This window comes from Pollicipes pollicipes, unplaced genomic scaffold, assembly GCF_011947565.3.
Source record: "Pollicipes pollicipes isolate AB1234 unplaced genomic scaffold, Ppol_2.1 Scaffold_7262;HRSCAF=8765_pilon_pilon_pilon, whole genome shotgun sequence".
NCBI lineage: Eukaryota > Metazoa > Arthropoda > Thecostraca > Pollicipedomorpha > Pollicipedidae > Pollicipes > Pollicipes pollicipes.
The window spans coordinates 20,694,591-20,712,759 of record NW_023597055.1 but is presented as its reverse complement, the minus strand read 5'-3'; the positions used below and the strand labels follow the sequence as shown (position 1 = coordinate 20,712,759).

At 50.4% G+C, this 18,169-nt stretch overlaps 2 protein-coding genes across 2 annotated transcripts; one reads left to right on the top strand and one right to left on the bottom strand.

The window, feature by feature from the left end:
* Positions 1-6,177: 6,177 nt before the first annotated feature.
* On the bottom strand, positions 6,178-8,702 carry LOC119113806 (uncharacterized). The gene is made up of 4 exons (XM_037238038.1): positions 8,598-8,702; positions 7,903-7,971; positions 7,341-7,490; positions 6,178-6,629 (listed from the first exon to the last, which is right to left on the bottom strand). Exons 2-4 carry the CDS (start codon positions 7,960-7,962, stop codon positions 6,501-6,503), a joined length of 339 nt encoding a protein of 112 aa, XP_037093933.1. The 5' UTR covers positions 7,963-7,971; positions 8,598-8,702; the 3' UTR covers positions 6,178-6,500.
* Positions 8,703-12,997: 4,295 nt separating this feature from the next.
* LOC119113803 (dynactin subunit 5) lies at positions 12,998-17,756 on the top strand. The gene is made up of 5 exons (XM_037238037.1): positions 12,998-13,155; positions 14,401-14,472; positions 14,744-14,871; positions 15,331-15,502; positions 16,550-17,756. The coding sequence occupies exons 2-5, from the start codon at positions 14,425-14,427 to the stop codon at positions 16,742-16,744; spliced, it is 543 nt and encodes a 180-aa protein (XP_037093932.1). The 5' UTR covers positions 12,998-13,155; positions 14,401-14,424; the 3' UTR covers positions 16,745-17,756.
* The last annotated feature ends 413 nt before the right edge of the window (positions 17,757-18,169 follow it).

The following is an 18,169-nucleotide window of genomic DNA, read 5'->3' as shown; positions in this document are numbered from 1 at the left end:
CAAACCGTGAGACGCCTCATCGCCCGGGAGGCCGCGCAGAGGCTATCGGCGAGAGCCCCATCGGCCGGGCAGCCGCGCTAAAACTATCGGGTGCCAGTCTCAAGTCCTTTACATGCAGCTGCTCGTAGAGCTTCCGATGCTGGTGCGGTACTGTTCCCGACGGCACGCGTACGAGCCGGCATTTTACAAATGACACATTTTAGGGGAGTCGTCGTCGTCGAGTAAACGGGGGGCTTCCACACGTGCTTGTGCCGCTCGGCCGCAGCACTGTCTCGACCAGGTCATGGACGCTCCTGTACCCTCTAGTCTCACTGGCGCGCAGAGAATGCCAGTCACAGGACTGGGTCGTTACGAAATAGGTCACCAGTTAGGCAAGTTACCATTTGCTTCAGCTTGAGACTAAAGGGAGCTTGCCACCCTTTTGTACGTTCCACTTGTTGCTAAATTAGACGCGTCCGATTTGATAGGTAGCAGCTTTTTCGAAATCCTCTGAAAAGCTCAGAATTTTTGATTTGAAGTCGCCCGGAGACAGAAATCTCATTGGACTCACTGGTCATCATTACGACAGTAATACTTTTCATCTGACTGGCGTTTTACTTTGTGTATATTCTGTAAGATTTGAGAAAAAAAAACACCAATTGGCCAAATATCCATGCGCAACAAATGCCAGGCAAGCTTAAAACACTTCAGCTGCTGAAAATGTACAACGTTGTGTCTTTCAGTTCCCATAGTTCTATGAGGCCGTTATCACGCAAATTCAGCGAAATACCATGCTAATCCCTGATTATCTCCCCACCTATGGCGTTCAGCACAGTGACTCGTTTCGAAGCACACCTTGAGTTGAGGGAAACAGACGTGTCACTTCGCATGCAGTGACGCATCGATTCAAACTCTAATTAATGCGCTTCTCAGTAAATGGCCTTCGCCGGCCGCTGTGGCAATCTGAACCGTCCATTTTTCCTGACGCCATTCATTCCAGTACAATTTCAGGTCAGTGCCACTTTTAAATCAGCTTGCCTGCATTGCACGGGCCTGCGGGCCAGCTCAAAAGTGATACTTATAGCCCGTGACAACGGACGTGGCCAACAACACTTTTTGCCGCCGTTAGCCGTCACGGACTAACGCTGCATTTTGAGACCACAACAAATGAAATGAGTACAGTGTTGGGATAAATCGCCGACAGCGTAATTCGGACACGAGGACAATTGAAAGTAATCTCCTGATGATATCTTAATAGCCTGCAGAAGCGCTACCAGTGCTGCAATTAGACGTAACCGATCCTGAGATTTCACCACAGTATGTTTTGAAACATGCCCCAATGTGGAACACGTCCGTTAACCTGGTAGGACTTGCTTCGACTGCCAAGACCTGGTACGTCCAACCCGCCGAGTCGATCTAACCTGACCTGGACCAACGACAACACAAGATAAGGTCAGACAGGATAAGATCCAGTGCCTCCGCCACCATTCCAGTTGGAACAAGGGACGCCTATTTTTCGGAATGTTAAGTCCCCTAAGAGTTGGGCGCGACAACCCTCTCTGCTGCCATATATCCCCCGTGAGGAAGAGCCCAAGACCTAGCTTGCGTTTTGAAGCGTCTTCACCACCAGCGAATCTGAGCGTGAAGCACGATTGGCGACTGTGTGGCGATTTGGTGGGGGAACTTTGAACCGGGAGCCGACCTGGGAGCTCGCGGGACACTTGTGCTGGTGGACGAAGTCTGTTCCGCTTGGTCTCTGGGAGGAGGAAATGAGATGGTGGCTCACCGATCTGGGTCATCTGAAGTGGACGTTTTAACAATAATCTGAAGTGTTTCTAAAAATATCAAAAGTGTGATTTATTTTTCATTTGTTGTCATTGCAAGAAATATCCGCTCACCAGCCGAAGACTCCTGTGCCCGTGCCAAGTAGAACAAAATGGGCATAGAATGCTCAATGACAACAGTTTGCGGGACGAGATGCGCTTCTATCGATCATTCATGACACATATGTGCAACATTCAGTCTTAAGATCGCACAACTGAAAATACGGCACATCTGCGATGGCACTCCAGCGCAGTGCGTTGTGTGCACGAAAGTCTGGTGCTGTTGTAAAACCCGAATGATGCGTAGGCATAGTTGCGGTGGCTAATTTACATCACTGTTTCAGAATGGATAAGAACGCTATTGTGGTCATTTTAATCAACGACGTTGTCCGGGTCCAGATCAAGTTTTGTTCGACGCGCTTAATGAATCCGATCCGGTTTTTCTATCTTCGGGTGGTTATTTTCAGGCCTTCCTCATTAAAGCATCTAAAACATGGCACTTGACCGTGACAAAATGACCGTCCAGTGGCTTCGATGGCTGATCCACCTCACAGGACCGCCGAGTGACTTCGATGATTGACCCACCTTCATGTCCACGAAGTGGCCTCGATGGTTGACCCAACTCACGTCCCTGACATCGCGGCGGCCCAGTCTTTTTTCAGCGAATACCTTGAGGTCGTCGGTCCCTGGAATCTTTGGTGGAAAAAACCCCGCAACAGTCATGCGATGACACGGTGCTCACCGTTTGATGTGGACAGAGGACAAAGAAGAAGCACGACCGAGTGCTTTCTTCTCCCGGCGAAGGCCGCTAATGTATGCTGAAATGTAGTTACTTGCTTAGTGACTCGTTTGCCAGATACTGGTCTCACCCTTCCGTGGCAAGACCCCAGGTGCCCGCAACATGAATACTGATTTGGCCTGTAGGGATGACCGCTTCACATGTTTAAAATGAAAGTGGACAAGTTCACTTCACTTAAGATTTCCTATTACATGATATCTGTTCCATCCGATAATGCTTTAATACAACAGCAGATGATAGGCTTCATGAATCCAACAGTGCAGCGCGTCATTAGCGGTTCTGGCAAGACCGAGCAGAGGGAAATACGGCAATCGACAGCTGCCTTCCTGTTGGTTCACTATCGTTCATCTTTTCGTGCACTCAACATCACTTTCTCTTTTTGCCTTCGCTTCGTTTTGCTTCGCCGTTCATTGTCTCTCTCCTCTCTCTCTCTCTCTCTCTCTCTCTCTCTCTCTCTCTCTCTCTCTCTCTCTCTCTCCTCTCCTCTCTTCTCTCTCATCCTCTCTCTCTCTCTCTCTCTCTCTCTCTCTCTCTCTCTCTCTCTCTCTCTCTTTTCTCTTCTCTCTCTCTCTATCTCTCTCTCTCTCTCTCTCTCTCTCCCTCTCTCTCTCCCTCTTCTCTCTCAATATCTCTCTATTTTTCTATCTATCTGTTCTTTTTTTTCTCTCTCTCTCCTCTCTCTCCTTCTCTCTCTCTATATCTCTCTATTTCTCTCTTCCTCTATCCCTCTCTCTCTCATCTCTCTACCTTTTTCTGCTTATCCTTCTTTTTCCCGGTCTCCACGCCAGCGTCCACTTTTGTCGATCCAGTTAACGCCTGGGAAAATAGGCACCCAAAACATTGTCCGACTGTAATCATCTGTGCAGTGTTACCTACACATCCGCGCTGTCAGCTAACTCCCCTCTAACATGGAGCTTGTAGAAAACGTATAGTTTAACAGGCGCGCCGCCACTGACTGCAGTGAGTTACATAAAGATTGGTTACCACCACTTACGTCAACTGCACCGATAAAATTCAACAGTCGAGCCTGCATGCGAAGTTTGATTAATGCCTTGACAAAGTTGGGCGATCGATACAACTGAGTAAAATATGACTCGTGCGCCAATGCTGCGCAAACAGCGGTGGGCGGAGGTTGAAATTTTGCTTATCGAGTCGCCAGCTGGCTGTTGATTCTCTGTGGCATTCGCTCCTCTGACTCATTTATTCTCCGCAGACAACAAGTATTGAGGACCGATTAGGGTACTGACCGTGGCACTAAAGGTGTATTCCATTATTACCACATACGGCACCGTGCACTCGATGTTCGACTTTGACGATGTGCAAGATGACGTAGTTCGGCAGTGTCATGCGCGAATGCGTTGCTACGTCGGGGCGCGCTGTGTGCGCCGTGTGGTCTGCTGGGAGCCGCGCCGCTGGCTCGAGAGCCCACGTGACCTGCGACCAATGGGAGGCCATCCCAACCAAAGGCCATCGCAGCCCCTTTCCCAGTGAACTGGTTGTACCTGCCCGAGGTGCTACTTATGACATCGCAAGCACCTGCATCATACATCAGCGATCGTACAACAAGGCGTAGGAACCGTTGTGCCGCCTTACCTATGACCTCATTGGTTGCAACTTGTGCGCGGCGTTTGACAATGGGGAACGCGGCCCTGGGCCCAGCTTCTTATAGCCAAGCTCGACCCATTGAAGAAGCTGCCTGTGGTGTCACAGGTAAGCGCATGATACGTGGTTCTGAAGAATAACTGTAGTTCAATATGGGCGCAAAGTAGGATCAGCTGATTCAGGCTGGTGAAGACATGACGCGCGCAGCAATTGGGCACGTAACGCTATTCGATTGCACTTATGCTGTCAAAACATTGCTGTTGATCACGCCATCCATATGTGGCTAAGAGCTGCCTGCTTGCTCAACATACCGGACCGGTCGAGAGCTGCCCGCTTGCTCCACGTAACGGACCGTTAACAGCGCGCCGTTAACGGCGTGTCGACCGTCGCTAGGCGCTATTATACACACAACCGCGGGTTACCGCACTACATCGTCTTCCGACCAGCTAACGAATGGGCTTCGGCGTTGACGGAAATATGTCGGGTAGCTACACCGCAGGTCGAATGGGCATTTTCGAAGTGATGATTGTGTTTCCAGTTGCCAAAGAAGAGCGGGCCTCTGACGTTAGAGGTGCTACGTGAACAGACGGACGCCGGGCAGCCCATTCCCAGGTCTCATCCAGCAGTGCGGAAGATGCTCTGGCACCGAGTATTTTCCGACCTCGGTTACTGGCATTGACGGGGGCCGACCTGGCGCTGTCTACATGCCTGCGACCACGGTCTGCGGCACCTCCTGGCGTCCTCTCTTCGTGTTGCTTTCTCACTGACAGTGGCAATGAGTGGATCCATCGCTGCCTCGTGTCTGGAGACCCTGGCGTCTCGTGGGCCTCGGTAACGATGAAATAGGTTGCGGCTCGATTGATAACTTTGGCGTTTCTACGAAGAGTGCTGAGACGAGCGTTTCACAAGTTTTTTCGGCATTTAGCGTAAAATCATGGTGTTGCATGAAAAATGCCTTGAACACCTCGATGCGCCCCCACACCCACTTTCAACCTTGAGTTCTGCCGTCCCCTGGGAGGCCTAGGGTAGAAAGAACTCAGTGAATTATCGAACGTGAAATGTAAAAGCCAATAATAGCTAAGCTAAATACCTGAATCGGCAATATCCGATAAGGAGTACAGGACGACAATTTAAAACACAGGAAGGTGAGATGCTAACTTTCTAATTGGCTAGAGCGCTTGCCTTCCTGCCCGGCCGTGGCCGGGGGAGGAGGGGGGGGGGGGGGGGAGGGTTCGAGCCGCTTTAGGCGTTCGCCCTTTGTCCTTGGCAGATAACCTTCGACAGGTATGGCCTGCGACCGGTGGCAGCAGTCGCACTAAAAGTCCGATGACGTCAGAAGGCAGCAAAGGCCGTGCTGTGCATTGCGGTACGTCAAAATCTAGCTCCCAAAGTCTGCCGTCGACTTGGGATTGCACGATCTAGTGGTAGGGTTTGGGGCACACACAAAGGCACTGCTTGGCGTGAGCTCTAATCCCTAAATCTATCCATTCAGAAGGTACGGATGCAGCCTTTAAAAGCGTCAGTGACTGCAGAAACCACTTTTGCTCTCGGGAGACAGGGCGCAACCGGGTTTCGAACCTGGGCCCCAACGGGAAAGCAAAGACGCTAACTGCTTGGCCATTCCGTCCTCATTTGGCGTGCAGTGGAAGTGCAGTGCAGTACGAGTGCAGGTGGAAACTCAATCATGGGATAGCTCTTATCGCGTGTTGGTTTGCGGACCCTACCGCGTCGGTTTAAGTCTGTGGCTGCTTTTTGGTGTATCTGCATGCGAGAGGGCTCGAAGCGTGGCGTGAAGCAAAACAAGATAAGACTGCTTTTTTGCACGCGGCAACGAATAAGGCTTGTGTGAGCCTTGCATCGTCGGATGTCGCAATTGTCGGTTTTGCATCACTGCCTGTTCCATGTTGGGAAATGTGGTATGCCCGTGTTAGGATATGTTTTGCGGACATTCCAAGGGTACAAATACAAGGCGTCAGTAGTTTTAATGTCATGGTTGTATTACACGCAGAAGCAAACGTAACACTCATCTGACAAAACAACTGCAACGAGGTATACATTCGTATGCACTCTACTGTCCTGTAGATCGAGGGGCAGGATGAATATTGGTCCACAAGGTTGTGCGTGAGGCGGAGGTCGGCAATCATCAACAGCACGCTTCCATTCAAATCAGCGTGTGATTGCCAGTATGCGTCCGTTGTAATCAGCAGTTGAGATAGATGGCAGCCGCGCAGCGCCGGCCGGGGTGTGAGCTGGTGGCGCTCACTCGTCCAGACCCAACAGCTTCCGCCGCCGGGTGTCTAACCGTATCTGCGGTTGTTGAAGCGGTTGCTATTGAAGCCGCTGCTAAAGCCAGGCACGGGGATGGCGATGTTCTGGCTAATAGCCTGCGCTTGGTTGATGCCAATGTTGCTGCCGAAGCCGTTCACCTGAGGAGGCGAAACGGAATTTATGACCTCCCGTGAAACACAGGCTGCGACGGAGTCCACCATGCCGCCGTGAAACACGGAAAGACGTTACAAATAAACTGACCGGCAGCACGCCGGCTGTGATCAACTCGCTAGATTTGTGTGTCAGTGAGCATCTTATCGACGTAGTGAAAAGTCAACTGTGACCAACTCATACAAGGGAAACGAAGACCAACCAGTCACAAAAATCCATCGGCCGGTTTTCAATTGATCCACACACGCATATAAGACGAGACGGTCTCCTGCTAATATACCTGACGCATAATGGGCTCTAATTAAGTTGGTGTTCAACAGCCTGCATGACATCGCTAATTGCAAGAGCACCGTTCATGAAATCGGGTTTTTAGAAGCTGCCTACCATTTTACATTAACACATATTTATGCTCAGACCATAAAATACGTGTAAAAATTCATGCTCCGAATACGACCATGTCCATGATCGTATCGGGACAGGCCAGTTGTCAGCTGCCGCGCGCATGCGCACCACATCTGCCGCCAGTGCACCGAGGCGGGCCAATGGTCAGCCACCTGCGCCTCCTCTTTGTCCGCCGGAGACGGAGCCCGCGGCTGCGGCCCTTCCAGACTTCTGTGACCCTGTTTACGACCGCGCATCGCATCCATCCGCATTCTGGACACGATCCGGCGCCCAGCGTCGCGGCTCCGGCTGTTTACCTGCTGGCTGGAGGCCAAAGCCAAGCCGCCGTTGAAGGAGACTGTGCCCGGTCGGTTGGAGTTAGCATTGGTGACCTGTGCGTTGACGCTGGTGACCCCGGGTCCGCCGACGACGCCGCCCGAGGCGTTGGTCCCGCGCCGACGGTTGTACTGTCACAGATCGCCAAACCGTGGTGATTGGTCGCCCCGTGAGCAAACTAGACACTAGTCATTCCAGTGTTTAACCGGGATCAACGCTTCAAGTCAAACACGAAAATCTACACACTTTGCATTAGACGGTACATTTTGTAAGTTACATCCCACTAAAAATTACAGCCAGTCTAGACCTTAACTTGATCAGACAAAACCGACTGGACGCCAGACACCTGGCGTCACAGACCAAGTATAAGACTGGCTAGTTACTAGGCAATAAGCACACCAGGCTGCATAGCAGAGCCAGCGAACACTTGGTCAGTCTTCACAATCCACCACGGGCAGAGTGAATCCACAATTGACACTGTCAGCCCAGATCTGCACTGTCTTTAGAATACTGCAGCCGAAGCTGGCCTAGGTAATTACTCACGGACTGAGGTGCAGCCACAGCGACCGACGCAAGAGCCAAAAGCACCAGCACCACCTTCATGTTGAAATGCTGGCCGGGGCAGTAATGACGGTTAGTGGTCGGAAAGGACAGACCACAGGTGCGTACCGGAGACAAGGCAGGCAGCGTGCCAACATGCTTGCGAGGTCACTTGAAAGCACTAAACCTACCAAAAGGTTTGCTATCTCATTTGTGGGAACGAGCAGAACAAAACTGATTTCGAAGAGGACTTTCAACCTAGGTAAGTCACTAACAACTGAAATGCTGTCATTTTTGGCTTTGCATCTCACCGCAACGCTTAGGAGATTAAATTTCAGGATGAAGCACATGGACACATTCGCTTACAGCCCACAGCTTGGTTTTCGGCCGTTATAATCATTGAGGCCTTACGACGCATCCAAGTGCTGAGGCTAGATGGCGTCGGCTGCTTCTCACCCAGGCAGAAGGGGTGAGCACTAAAGGGAATCGAAACACGCACCGATGGCTTCCCAGCCACGCAGCCAGACCACTTTATTGTTAGCACCCGCTTTCAGTCGCAGCAACCACGTTACACATAAGTGATCGGCGTTTGAGTGCTTCAACCAGAAGTTTAAACGATATTGGCCAGCCCGAGTGAACTGTCCACGCACAATCCACAGCGGCCACCTGTCCGCACGTCCGCTCAGCTGACCACCCACCTGTGCGCCGCTGCTGTGTCTACCCCACACCGTCGGACCCTGGCTTTGACTGACCGGCGGTCGACGGCGCTGAAGGAGTACCCGGTGGGTGGAGAGAGGAAGAGAGGAGAGGGAGGAGAGGGCGGCGGGAAACCCCGGGCGGGTCCGCCCTCCGGCTGGGGCCGTCCCGCTCTTCCGGTGAACAACACCACGCACCGCCCGCGGCGGTGCGTGGTCTCGTCGGCCGCCGCCCGTCCCCGCCGAGGTCGGCCGGCCGGTACGTTCGCCCGAAACCTGCTCAGCTCTGGGAAATACGCGCCATCTCGTCCCGTTCCAGCCTCGTCGGAATCCCAACCGCTGACGCGGTGGAAGCTGTTTGCTTTTGTTGTTTGCTTCTGCCGAACTGATCAGACTTTGTGAAATCACCTTCGGGAGTCACTTGAACCCCTTGGTGTTTGCTTTGTGTGTGTATGAAGGTATAATTTGTCGTGGTTACTTGGCGCCCATGTTCTGCCATAAATTTACAGGGTGTTTGTCATGTATTCATATAAAGTAAATATTCCAAGGCTAAAAGGTGTTAGTATGTTAAGAATTACCAAAGCGTCCTTTATCGATTGCCCATATTGAGTTTGATCGCCGTGGTGTAAAACAAGAGCATAATACATGATTTTAAGACACTTGCGTGGCAATTGAAGTATTAAAGGATACGCTCCACGTAGGACAATAACGAAGCAGGCATCACATATGATGAATTAAACTCACTTATCACTATTGGCGGGCTTTTAAGCGGAAAATGCCGCTATGAATCATGCAACATTTATGTTTTTAGATATGTCCACAGTATGCAGATTTGAATGACATTGTATGGCGTCATGGATGCCTTGGTGACATTGCAATAGTCTGCCCGAAATGGTCTGCACATCCTCGCCAGCGTGTAGCTCAGAATCTAGAAGGGCTTAGATCCTTAGAAGGGCGGGGCCATGGATTGCACCAAATGATCTTCAAGATGGATATTTTAGTTCAAAGCCCATACAAATGTTAAACACTCTAACGTACCATAAGAGTCATGGGGATCAACAAAACATTTTTTTAAAAATGATTAGTCAGTACGTTACTAGTCCAGGCCTGGATGGTGATTTTGATACACAAGGAGGTCGGTTATGAACGGATAAAACGGTACACAGGCGTTTTGGAGAGAAAAATGAGCTCGGCGGTTGATCAGCTGCGATCAGGGAAGGCGGCACATCAAACAACGGCAACACAACATGTCACAGATTCTGAAACGTCAGCAAATTCAGTGAAGCGATCAACGATCAACGCATCGCCAGCACCATCGGATCCAACATTGACAGGGCCAGACGCCGCCCTCGCATACATCACCCTGGACCTCGCAGGCCATTCAAGGCAAGTGGACACTAATGGAATCCGCGATGATGTCCAGGGATGAAATGGTAACGCGGACGGACATGATGGAAAATGCACTGCCGCGTTCGGGAACGCGACTTGCTCTAGCCCCTTTTAAATGGAATATATACGGCTTACCATTCGACAGCTTAACGCTCGTCCTGATAGAGGGGACCATCCTGATGATCGCCATGATGACTGGTTTCCATGGACCACTCAGAGTCAACGGCTTGGCATGTCGTTATTTGGGTGTAGATAGTTTGGTATGGTATGGTAATATGGTTTTAAGGGCGCGACAACTGCAGCGGTCACTCTACGCCCAATTATTGGTCAGGCAATCTTCCGTTCGTCGACGCGCGCATACAGAGCGTGAAGCACTTTCGGAAGCGTGGAAACATGGAAGCATGCTCCATGAAATCTGAAATGATCTCCGTGTCAAAGACCGGCTCCTCCCCAATGATGGGGCGCGGAGACCATCTCCGCTGTGTGTAGGCGCTGGGACAGCGACGCCGCTCAGCTTCCATGTGATGACACTGCGCGAGCCCATGAATGACTGCCTGGGTGATCGCACGTGAGACACGATGGCGTTTGACCTCCGGGCAGACGAAAACCGCACGTTCCATAGGCGTGGACGATTCGGAGGCATCAGAGACTGACTCCTCCTTTTCTGATATTGCAGTGTGAGGAGGGTTAGTCACCCACTCTGTTTTTACCGCCCTAAGCTTACTTCTTGCGTTGCCATGGATGTCTGTGCTCACCTGATACCAAAGTTGTTGCCATTTTTCTTTCAGATGGGTGGAGGCAACTGTCAAAAACCGGTGTATGGTACATGAGCGGAACCAGGGCGATGGCCAGTTGCAGCCTCCTGTGCAGAAGCTGTAGATAGTTTTGATCTGGAGCCAATCCTCATGCGAAAACTAGAAACCGCAAAAGTGAGCAGTATATTTCGAGTCGGAGACGCTACACCGCGTTTTGTATGGGTGGCGTCCATGAGCAAGTGAGCAAGGATCCGCGTTTTGCTGGAGGTGGCGTTCAGTGCAACAAGTGATGGGCTTGGCCCTCATGGATGCATGGGGCTGTATTCATATGTCGATGTACTCTGTCGCTTTTTCATGCACCGAAGGCCCAGCGCTAGCGCCGTTTTTTGTAGCAATTTCTGTAAGTCAATTTGATGAAAAATGTAAAGCATCTTGCCAAACTTTTGCCAGCAGATATCGTTAAGGACGAAACACGTTTAAATTGTTTACAGCATGGTTCCTCGGAACTGGGAAAAACCTTCTCGAGGAGTTGTTGAACCGTGGGTCCACCGGGCCAGGATCGGCCAGCCCCAATGCGAGTCGTTTTCTAATTGGTCGCTGGTTCTTCCGAACGCTGAAATGAGATGCATCCACTGCGTGTTTTTGTCTTATTGTCTACAGGTTATCTTCAAGGCCACGCCTGATTGGGCTCGAGAGCCCCGGCTTCGTGGAAGCGTCTCATCGATAGCGACCATTCGGGAGGCGCTCAGGCATCTCGGCCTGGCATGAGAACCGGTCTAAAACGTGCGACCAGCCGGGCACGCTGCCAGATTCTTGGTAAGGACGAAGGGGGGGGGGGGGGGTTACCAGGTTGACATGAGACCCATGATGGTGAAAGCCCAATCCCCCATGAACAATCATCAGGTAAAGTCCGCTTGGTTTTGAGAAGGGTATGTTTTTTGTTTCATTGATAATGTTGCATTTCTTACTGAACAGAAGCCAGAAGATTCCAGAAGATGTAGCAGGTTTGCATTGTGAGGTCAATAAACTGAAGGATGTGGGCGTTAAATGACTGCATGAAACAACGCGCCGCTGTTTTTATGTCACAATGGTTCGGCGTGCTGTTTCGAAACCGACAGAACTCGGATGCTTTGCCGGAATATTATGGGTTCTACAGAGATTGTGGGGGCCCGTGAACGCTGACTGTAGATTTAAATGGGGTCGCATATTCGTACTGACATGTTCGCCTGAGAATGTTCAAACTTCAGTCAGAATTTGTTAGTGACAAAAGTTATGTAACATGGCTTGGGATACGCGCTCGCAAGTCTTAGAAATAAACATAGTCGACTCTGTGCGACCTTTGTAGACTGCAACGCTGGGTGTCAAAGTATGCTCCAGGGACGGACAGCTTTGCAAAATTTGGCGCGCCAAGTACAACATTTGGCGCCAAAGGGACTCACGGCGCCAGCAGCTGGTTGAATAAATTAAGTCGCTTTTATTTGCCTACCACTTATGCACGAAAATGGTGGGCACTGCTGCTAAAGGATGCGTTTTGGCCAGCCCACGCAGATTTCAACTAATCGTGTCGTGGGGCTCATTTACGTCCATCACATGTCCCCCCCCCCCGCTCTCACAAGGCGGCATTTTGTCCCTCCAATTCTCTGCACATTCCAGCTTGGCCCCCAATCCTGACTTCCTCCAGAGGCATAACTACACAAAACTTAGTGAAGCTGCCATGCAGAGTGCAAAAGATCGCCAGGATATTTCGAAATAAATGTCAAGAAATCCATTTGTTTCGGTGCTTCGGCCAGAACGGTCTGACTGTCAGTAAGAAGGGGTCCAAGAGGAAAAAAAAAACGGGCGTCCCCTAACAAAGCCCAAGATGAGTAAAAAATTACATATTTGCTGGACCTCAAGAATATCCAAGCGACTTATAATTGACTACGATAAAGCTTGTTGTAAAACACTCTTCAATGCATGAAAGGAAAATTAGATGGGTTTTTGAAAATCAGAGTACCTTTTAAAATTTCCCCCAAGCCGGATGCCCCCCTCGAGCGCAATTTTTGGGATCTGCCCCTGGTTGTTACATAAGCGAATCAGACAATGGACGGGAGGCCGAGCCGCCCCATGTTGAAATAGTTACATGGCTGTTATCATACAGAACAACTTCACCATGTTGGGAATAAACCAAGGCTATCGGAATAAACATCAGCAGAACTGGATTGTCGCATCTGCGCTGTAAATGAAGGTCGGGCTAACTGTGATTCAGCTCACCGCGAGGGTTCACTGTCGTGAAACGGTCTCGGGTGGGAGGCTCCGCTCTGCGTATGTTAAGTGTCACGCCCTGCCAGTCATACGAACGCTTAAAGGTCTTAAACCTTGCCTATTGGTTAGGCTGCAGCAGGAAACCCTGCAACTGGTAACACCTCGTATCGAATGTAAGTTCTGGACAGGGGCGTAGTTTCACAAAACGAGTTCAGCGAGAAGGGGAGGCTGAGGCAGCGGAAAATGATTGTCCACTCCCATGATGCCCAATAGATAGGTTTCTCCCCAGGCTTTATCCACTGTCCTCTCAAAGCTGCCCCTCCCCCCATTGTGTAGAGTGTGGAAAGGTATACTCCTGTCCAGAATGATATCATCTGCCTGGCACCCATCCCATATGTTGAAGTGGCACTCCCTTTGACTGTCTCATGGCTTTTGACCTTAAACAAGTGGCAATATGCATGATTACATTGTTCCTAAATTGCATTGGTGTGGCCATGACAGGTTATGTCAAGCTGCATAATGTCAGTGGTGAATCATTGACATGTCAGAGGCAAATTATGCTTCCCTCTCACTTTAGTACAGCATAATATTCAATGACTCCCTTGTGATGTTAAGAGTGAAAATGTTGTGTTTTGTCCTCAGAGTCAAGCGATGTTAACTTTACCCACAGGAGCTCAACATTAGTTGATGTGCTTTGCTTAGTTTATATCAAAAATCATATAGATTCATATATGAACTGTTTTAGACATACAGTTTTTACAACTGTTTCTCTGATATTAAATCTGCAGTGCTCATTTCATCATACAGTTCATACAAAATAAAAATGTTTGGGATGCATTTGATCCTTGACCCAAGCAAAAACATGCAACTTTGAAATGATGCTAGCCAGGTATCCTTATGTTGTAGCCACAAAGTATATTTGACATGATATGGAAGCTTAGGAGGGCTTAAACTGCCAACCATTATTTCATGCTAAGCTTTCACTGCAAATTTATGTCATTCAACTGTGACTTATGCTTCAGATAGTGGGTAGAACCTGTGATAGAAGCACTGCTTAGCATCATGACTCATTCCATAGATTGATCCAGTAAATGTGTCTGAACAAAATCTTTGAAATCATTTGATGACATATATGCATGTGTATCCCCCAGTCACCCAGTATGTATCCACATATGCAAAATGCCAGTCCTTTTAACATGGTTCAAAAAAGTAACAGGCAATCATTGTACCTTCAAATACACCAGTTTTAATAATTTGAAATCAGCTGTGGCAAGTGAAATGTTAGGCTAAACTTAACAAAGCTGTTGATTTCACATCAGGGATCATTTTTGTTATTTCATTCCAGCCTTACTTGACTTTGACCAGCTGTTGGAGCTGTGCAGGGTTAACTGGTCAACCATGACTGCTCTATTTTCCAGCTTGGCCAGTACAGCTCACAAGTCATGGAACTTCAGCCTGTTTATTATGAGCCTGGGAGCTTTATTGAAACAGTAAGTCTCCTGTCATTACTGCCTGCCTATGGCATAAATTCCCTGTTGATTAGACTCCTTGTGCATCTCAAGTTTTGTCAAATAGGTCATGTGTGTAGTTTAAAAGCTTTGATGTCTACTTTTGCTTTATAGATGTTCATCGGTTCAAAGAAATGCTGATTGTTATCATATTGTTGGTACTTCAGTGATGTTTGTGTCTGTTGTATTCAAGAGGTGGCTAAACTTTCAAAGAAGCATACAAATTATTACATGGTATGTTGATATTTTGCAGACCACTGGCAACAAGGTGAGCCGCCAGTCTGTTCTGTGTGGCTCCCAAAACACCATCCTCACTGGCAAGAACATCGTGGACTCCGGGGCCATCATTCGGGGCGACCTGGCCAGCATTCGAACGGGACGGTCAGTGATGGGGCCATCATTCGGGGTGACCTGGCCAGCATTCGAACGGGACGGTCAGTGAGCACCACCTCGCCCGCCCTCAGTCTCCCAGAACTGTGACAGCTCGTGCTGATGATGCCCATGGTATCAGCTCCAGCCAAGGTGGCAGTCGGTGGCGTCGATTGGTGCGACACCACAAGTCGCACCACGTGTTATGCCATGCATGATTCCATCCTCTGTGGTGTCGTATCATGCAATCTAGTTCTGCTTTCACGTGCCATGCATTTGTACCATGTCGTGCCACATCGTGATGTGCCGTACCGCGCGGTGAAAACACAGTGTGCGATACCCAGTGCGGTACGGTACCGCACGTGCGTCACATCCTGTCCTGCCGCGCCGTGCCGTGCCGTGCCGTGCCGTGCCGTGCCGTGTCGTGTCGTGCGGACTCCGCGAAGGCTGACGGTACGTCCTGGCCGTCAGCTATTGCATCGTGGGACGGCGGGCGGTGCTGCGGCCGCCGTTCAAAAAGTTCAGCAAGGGCGTCGCCTTCTTCCCGACCCACATCGGCGACCATGTGTTCATCGGCGAGGGCTCCGTAGTCAACGCCGCCTCGGTCGGCAGCTACGTGTACATCGGCGCCAACTGCGTTATCGTAAGTGGCGCTGGCTGGTGCGCAGCGAGGGGTTTTCTGATCGTCTGTTGTACTTTTGTGAGCTGTTGAATGTTGTGGTAGATGTTACTGATGTGGCACTCGCCCAAAGTGTGAAGTTGTTTAATTCTGATGTATATATATATATATATATATATATATATATATATATATAATAATTGTGAAGGCTGCTAAATGTGGCGGTCATAAAAGTAGTGGACAAGTGGTTGCATTTACATTTTGTTGTTACATTTACATCTTGTACATTTTGCACCTTATAGACCTCTTTGACTGTTGGATCAAATCCCTAGACCTTCCGAGAAATCCTTGCGCTGACCCACTGACTCCCATGGTGAGCAGTGAACGGCTGTTCTGGTGTCCGTCAGCCGACGGCTCTGCGCTGCTGGTCTCTACTCGCCGGCGCTGGCTCTGGGTGGAAGCCCTGCGCGCTGACCTGCGCTGACCTCTGACGCTCTGTGTTCCTGTCCACCTGTCCGTAGGCGTCTGAGCGGCGCCCCCGGCCGCTGGTGCTCGCTGTCCCTTGTCCTGTTGATATCCACGTGGCAGTCTGCCGCTGATGCCCGTCCTGAGTGATGTGTCAGGCTCAGATCCACGTGGTAGGCTGCCGCTGATGTCCGTCTTGAGCGATGTGTCAGGCTCAGATCCACGTGGTAGGCTGCCGCTGATGCCCGTCCCGAGTGATGTGTCAGGCTCAGGACCTGGGCGATTGTGGAAGGATATAAGTCACGGGTATATGGTATGGGCGATCATATCATCATCATGTGTGGAGCATAGATCAAATTCAGCCAGAAATGGTGAAAATACTGTTTCAGGTTACATGCTTTACTAAATCCCAACTCACATTTTGAAACGTAAAGAATTGCATGCTGTGCCATGTTTTATCCAATTTCTCATTGGCATTTTGTAACTTAGAACTGCGTACGTCATGTTCCACCCAACTTCTTCATGGATCTTTGGAAATGTTAAGATTGCTATACTACGTCATGGTCCTCCCAATTTTCCCATCGTATGCGCTCTTTTTCATGGCAGGGGCGTCGCTGCATCCTGAAGGACTGCTGCTACATCGAGGACAACACTGTGCTGTCTCCGGAGACGGTGGTGCCGTGCTTCGCGCGCTTCGGCGGCTCGCCGGGCCGCTTCCTGTCAGAGTTGCCCGAGTGTGCGCAAGACCTGATGATTGAGTTCACGCGAAACTACCATAAGAACTTCGTGGCTGGGAAATGAGGCTGGCGCGACTGCGAGCGGCGACTCGAGAGGCCCGGCGACTCGAGAGGCCCGACGGCTTGAGAGACCCGGCGGCTTGAGAGGCCCGGCGGCTCGAGAAGCCCGGCGGCTCGGGAGGCTCGGCGACCAGTCTGCTCGTTGGTGCCGCAGTTGTGGTGCTTCGCACGATTGGTGGACTCCCGCGACCTCTGCTGCGAGTGTTTCGGCTCAGTCCGGGACCAGCCGTGGAGGACGGCTCGGCCCCGCAGCCTGGTGTGCAGCTGCGAGCAGAGTTGTCGCGAGGCCTTGGGAGTGGAGGATGATGAGCTGGGTCGAAGGGGTGAAGAGAGATCGTAACAGTGCGGTGCTGAAACGAAGGGGACGCCACCATTGAATGGAAACCGCGAGCCAGGGTACTGATCCTGTCCTGCTGAAAAATAAACGTCGTGACATTGCGAGCTAATAGCTATCGACTCAGTGCGCGGTATTCCACCCTTTCAAAATGTACGTAGACAAAATGCTCGCAGTGTTGCTTTCTGACCGACAGATGTCAGCACCTGACGTGATAAACTCGAACAGTACAGTCGCTGACTGTGACAGTGCAGTCGCTAACTGTGACAGTACAGTCGCTAACTGTGACAGCACTGTCGCTGGCTGTGGCGCACCGACCGCCTTGCGTTGTTACGCTGAGGGTGGGGGAGGGGAGGAGCTTCTAGTCGGGTTCTGTGTTTGGGTCATGTGACTCCATCCATATTTATATTTGCAGTGGTGTGCATAAATCTCGGTCGAACAACTTCCACTGTATGAGGTGTGCTATCCTAGCTTTACATGTGAGTTTTGCCGAGCATCAGCAGCATCTGGGGGCTGTGGTTAGCATGTGACATTTTTGGCTACTGTCGCTCGCTTGTTATGACCATTCTTTCCGTGCATTTTACGGTACTTGTACTGAAAGTCGTGCTGCGCTGAATTCTACGGGAAATACACGTTAAGAACGGTGCGATGGATGCCGTTGCCAGTGATTAAACTTCCTTGCATGACTGACTAGCTGTGTGTGGCTGGGTATTAGCATTTAATTTTTATGTTTGAGAGTGACTCGCAAAGGCCGTACGAATGGACTTTCAAAAGACGGGGATCTATGTCTGTTGTTCTTGTACTCGTAGCGCATCGTCATAGCGTCATAGCGCATTCGCATCGTAGCGCACCCATCCCCGAATCCAACCTCCCGCCGGCGCGGACAATGTGAAGGTGTATTGCAGGCTACTGAGCGAATTGTTCCATGAAAACATTCAAACGATCATCGGTGCCGGATTCAGCACAGCACTGAGATTACACGCAATTTGCGTGTGCCGTTGTGCAGGGCTGTCAGATTTTCTGACAGCCGGAGGGAGGGACAAGCTGCGAGACGCTCTCTCCTGGTTTATTCCACCCTCAAGCGACGATGACAGA

What these genes read in the sequence shown, in the direction of transcription:
- LOC119113806 (XM_037238038.1), bottom strand. Translation starts at nt 7,962, where the DNA reads ATGAAGGTGGTGCTGGTGCTTTTGGCTCTTGCGTCGGTCGCTGTGGCT. An exon ending in CTGTGGCTGCACCTCAGTCC is followed by an intron (nt 7,491 to 7,902) that starts GTGAGTAATTAC and finishes GATCTGTGACAG; the next exon opens with TACAACCGTCGGCGCGGGAC. An exon ending in CTTTGGCCTCCAGCCAGCAG is followed by an intron (nt 6,630 to 7,340) that starts GTAAACAGCCGG and finishes TCGCCTCCTCAG; the next exon opens with GTGAACGGCTTCGGCAGCAA.
- LOC119113803 (XM_037238037.1), top strand. Translation starts at nt 14,425, where the DNA reads ATGGAACTTCAGCCTGTTTATTATGAGCCTGGGAGCTTTATTGAAACA. An exon ending in CTGGGAGCTTTATTGAAACA is followed by an intron (nt 14,473 to 14,743) that starts GTAAGTCTCCTG and finishes GATATTTTGCAG; the next exon opens with ACCACTGGCAACAAGGTGAG. An exon ending in GCCAGCATTCGAACGGGACG is followed by an intron (nt 14,872 to 15,330) that starts GTCAGTGATGGG and finishes CCTGGCCGTCAG; the next exon opens with CTATTGCATCGTGGGACGGC.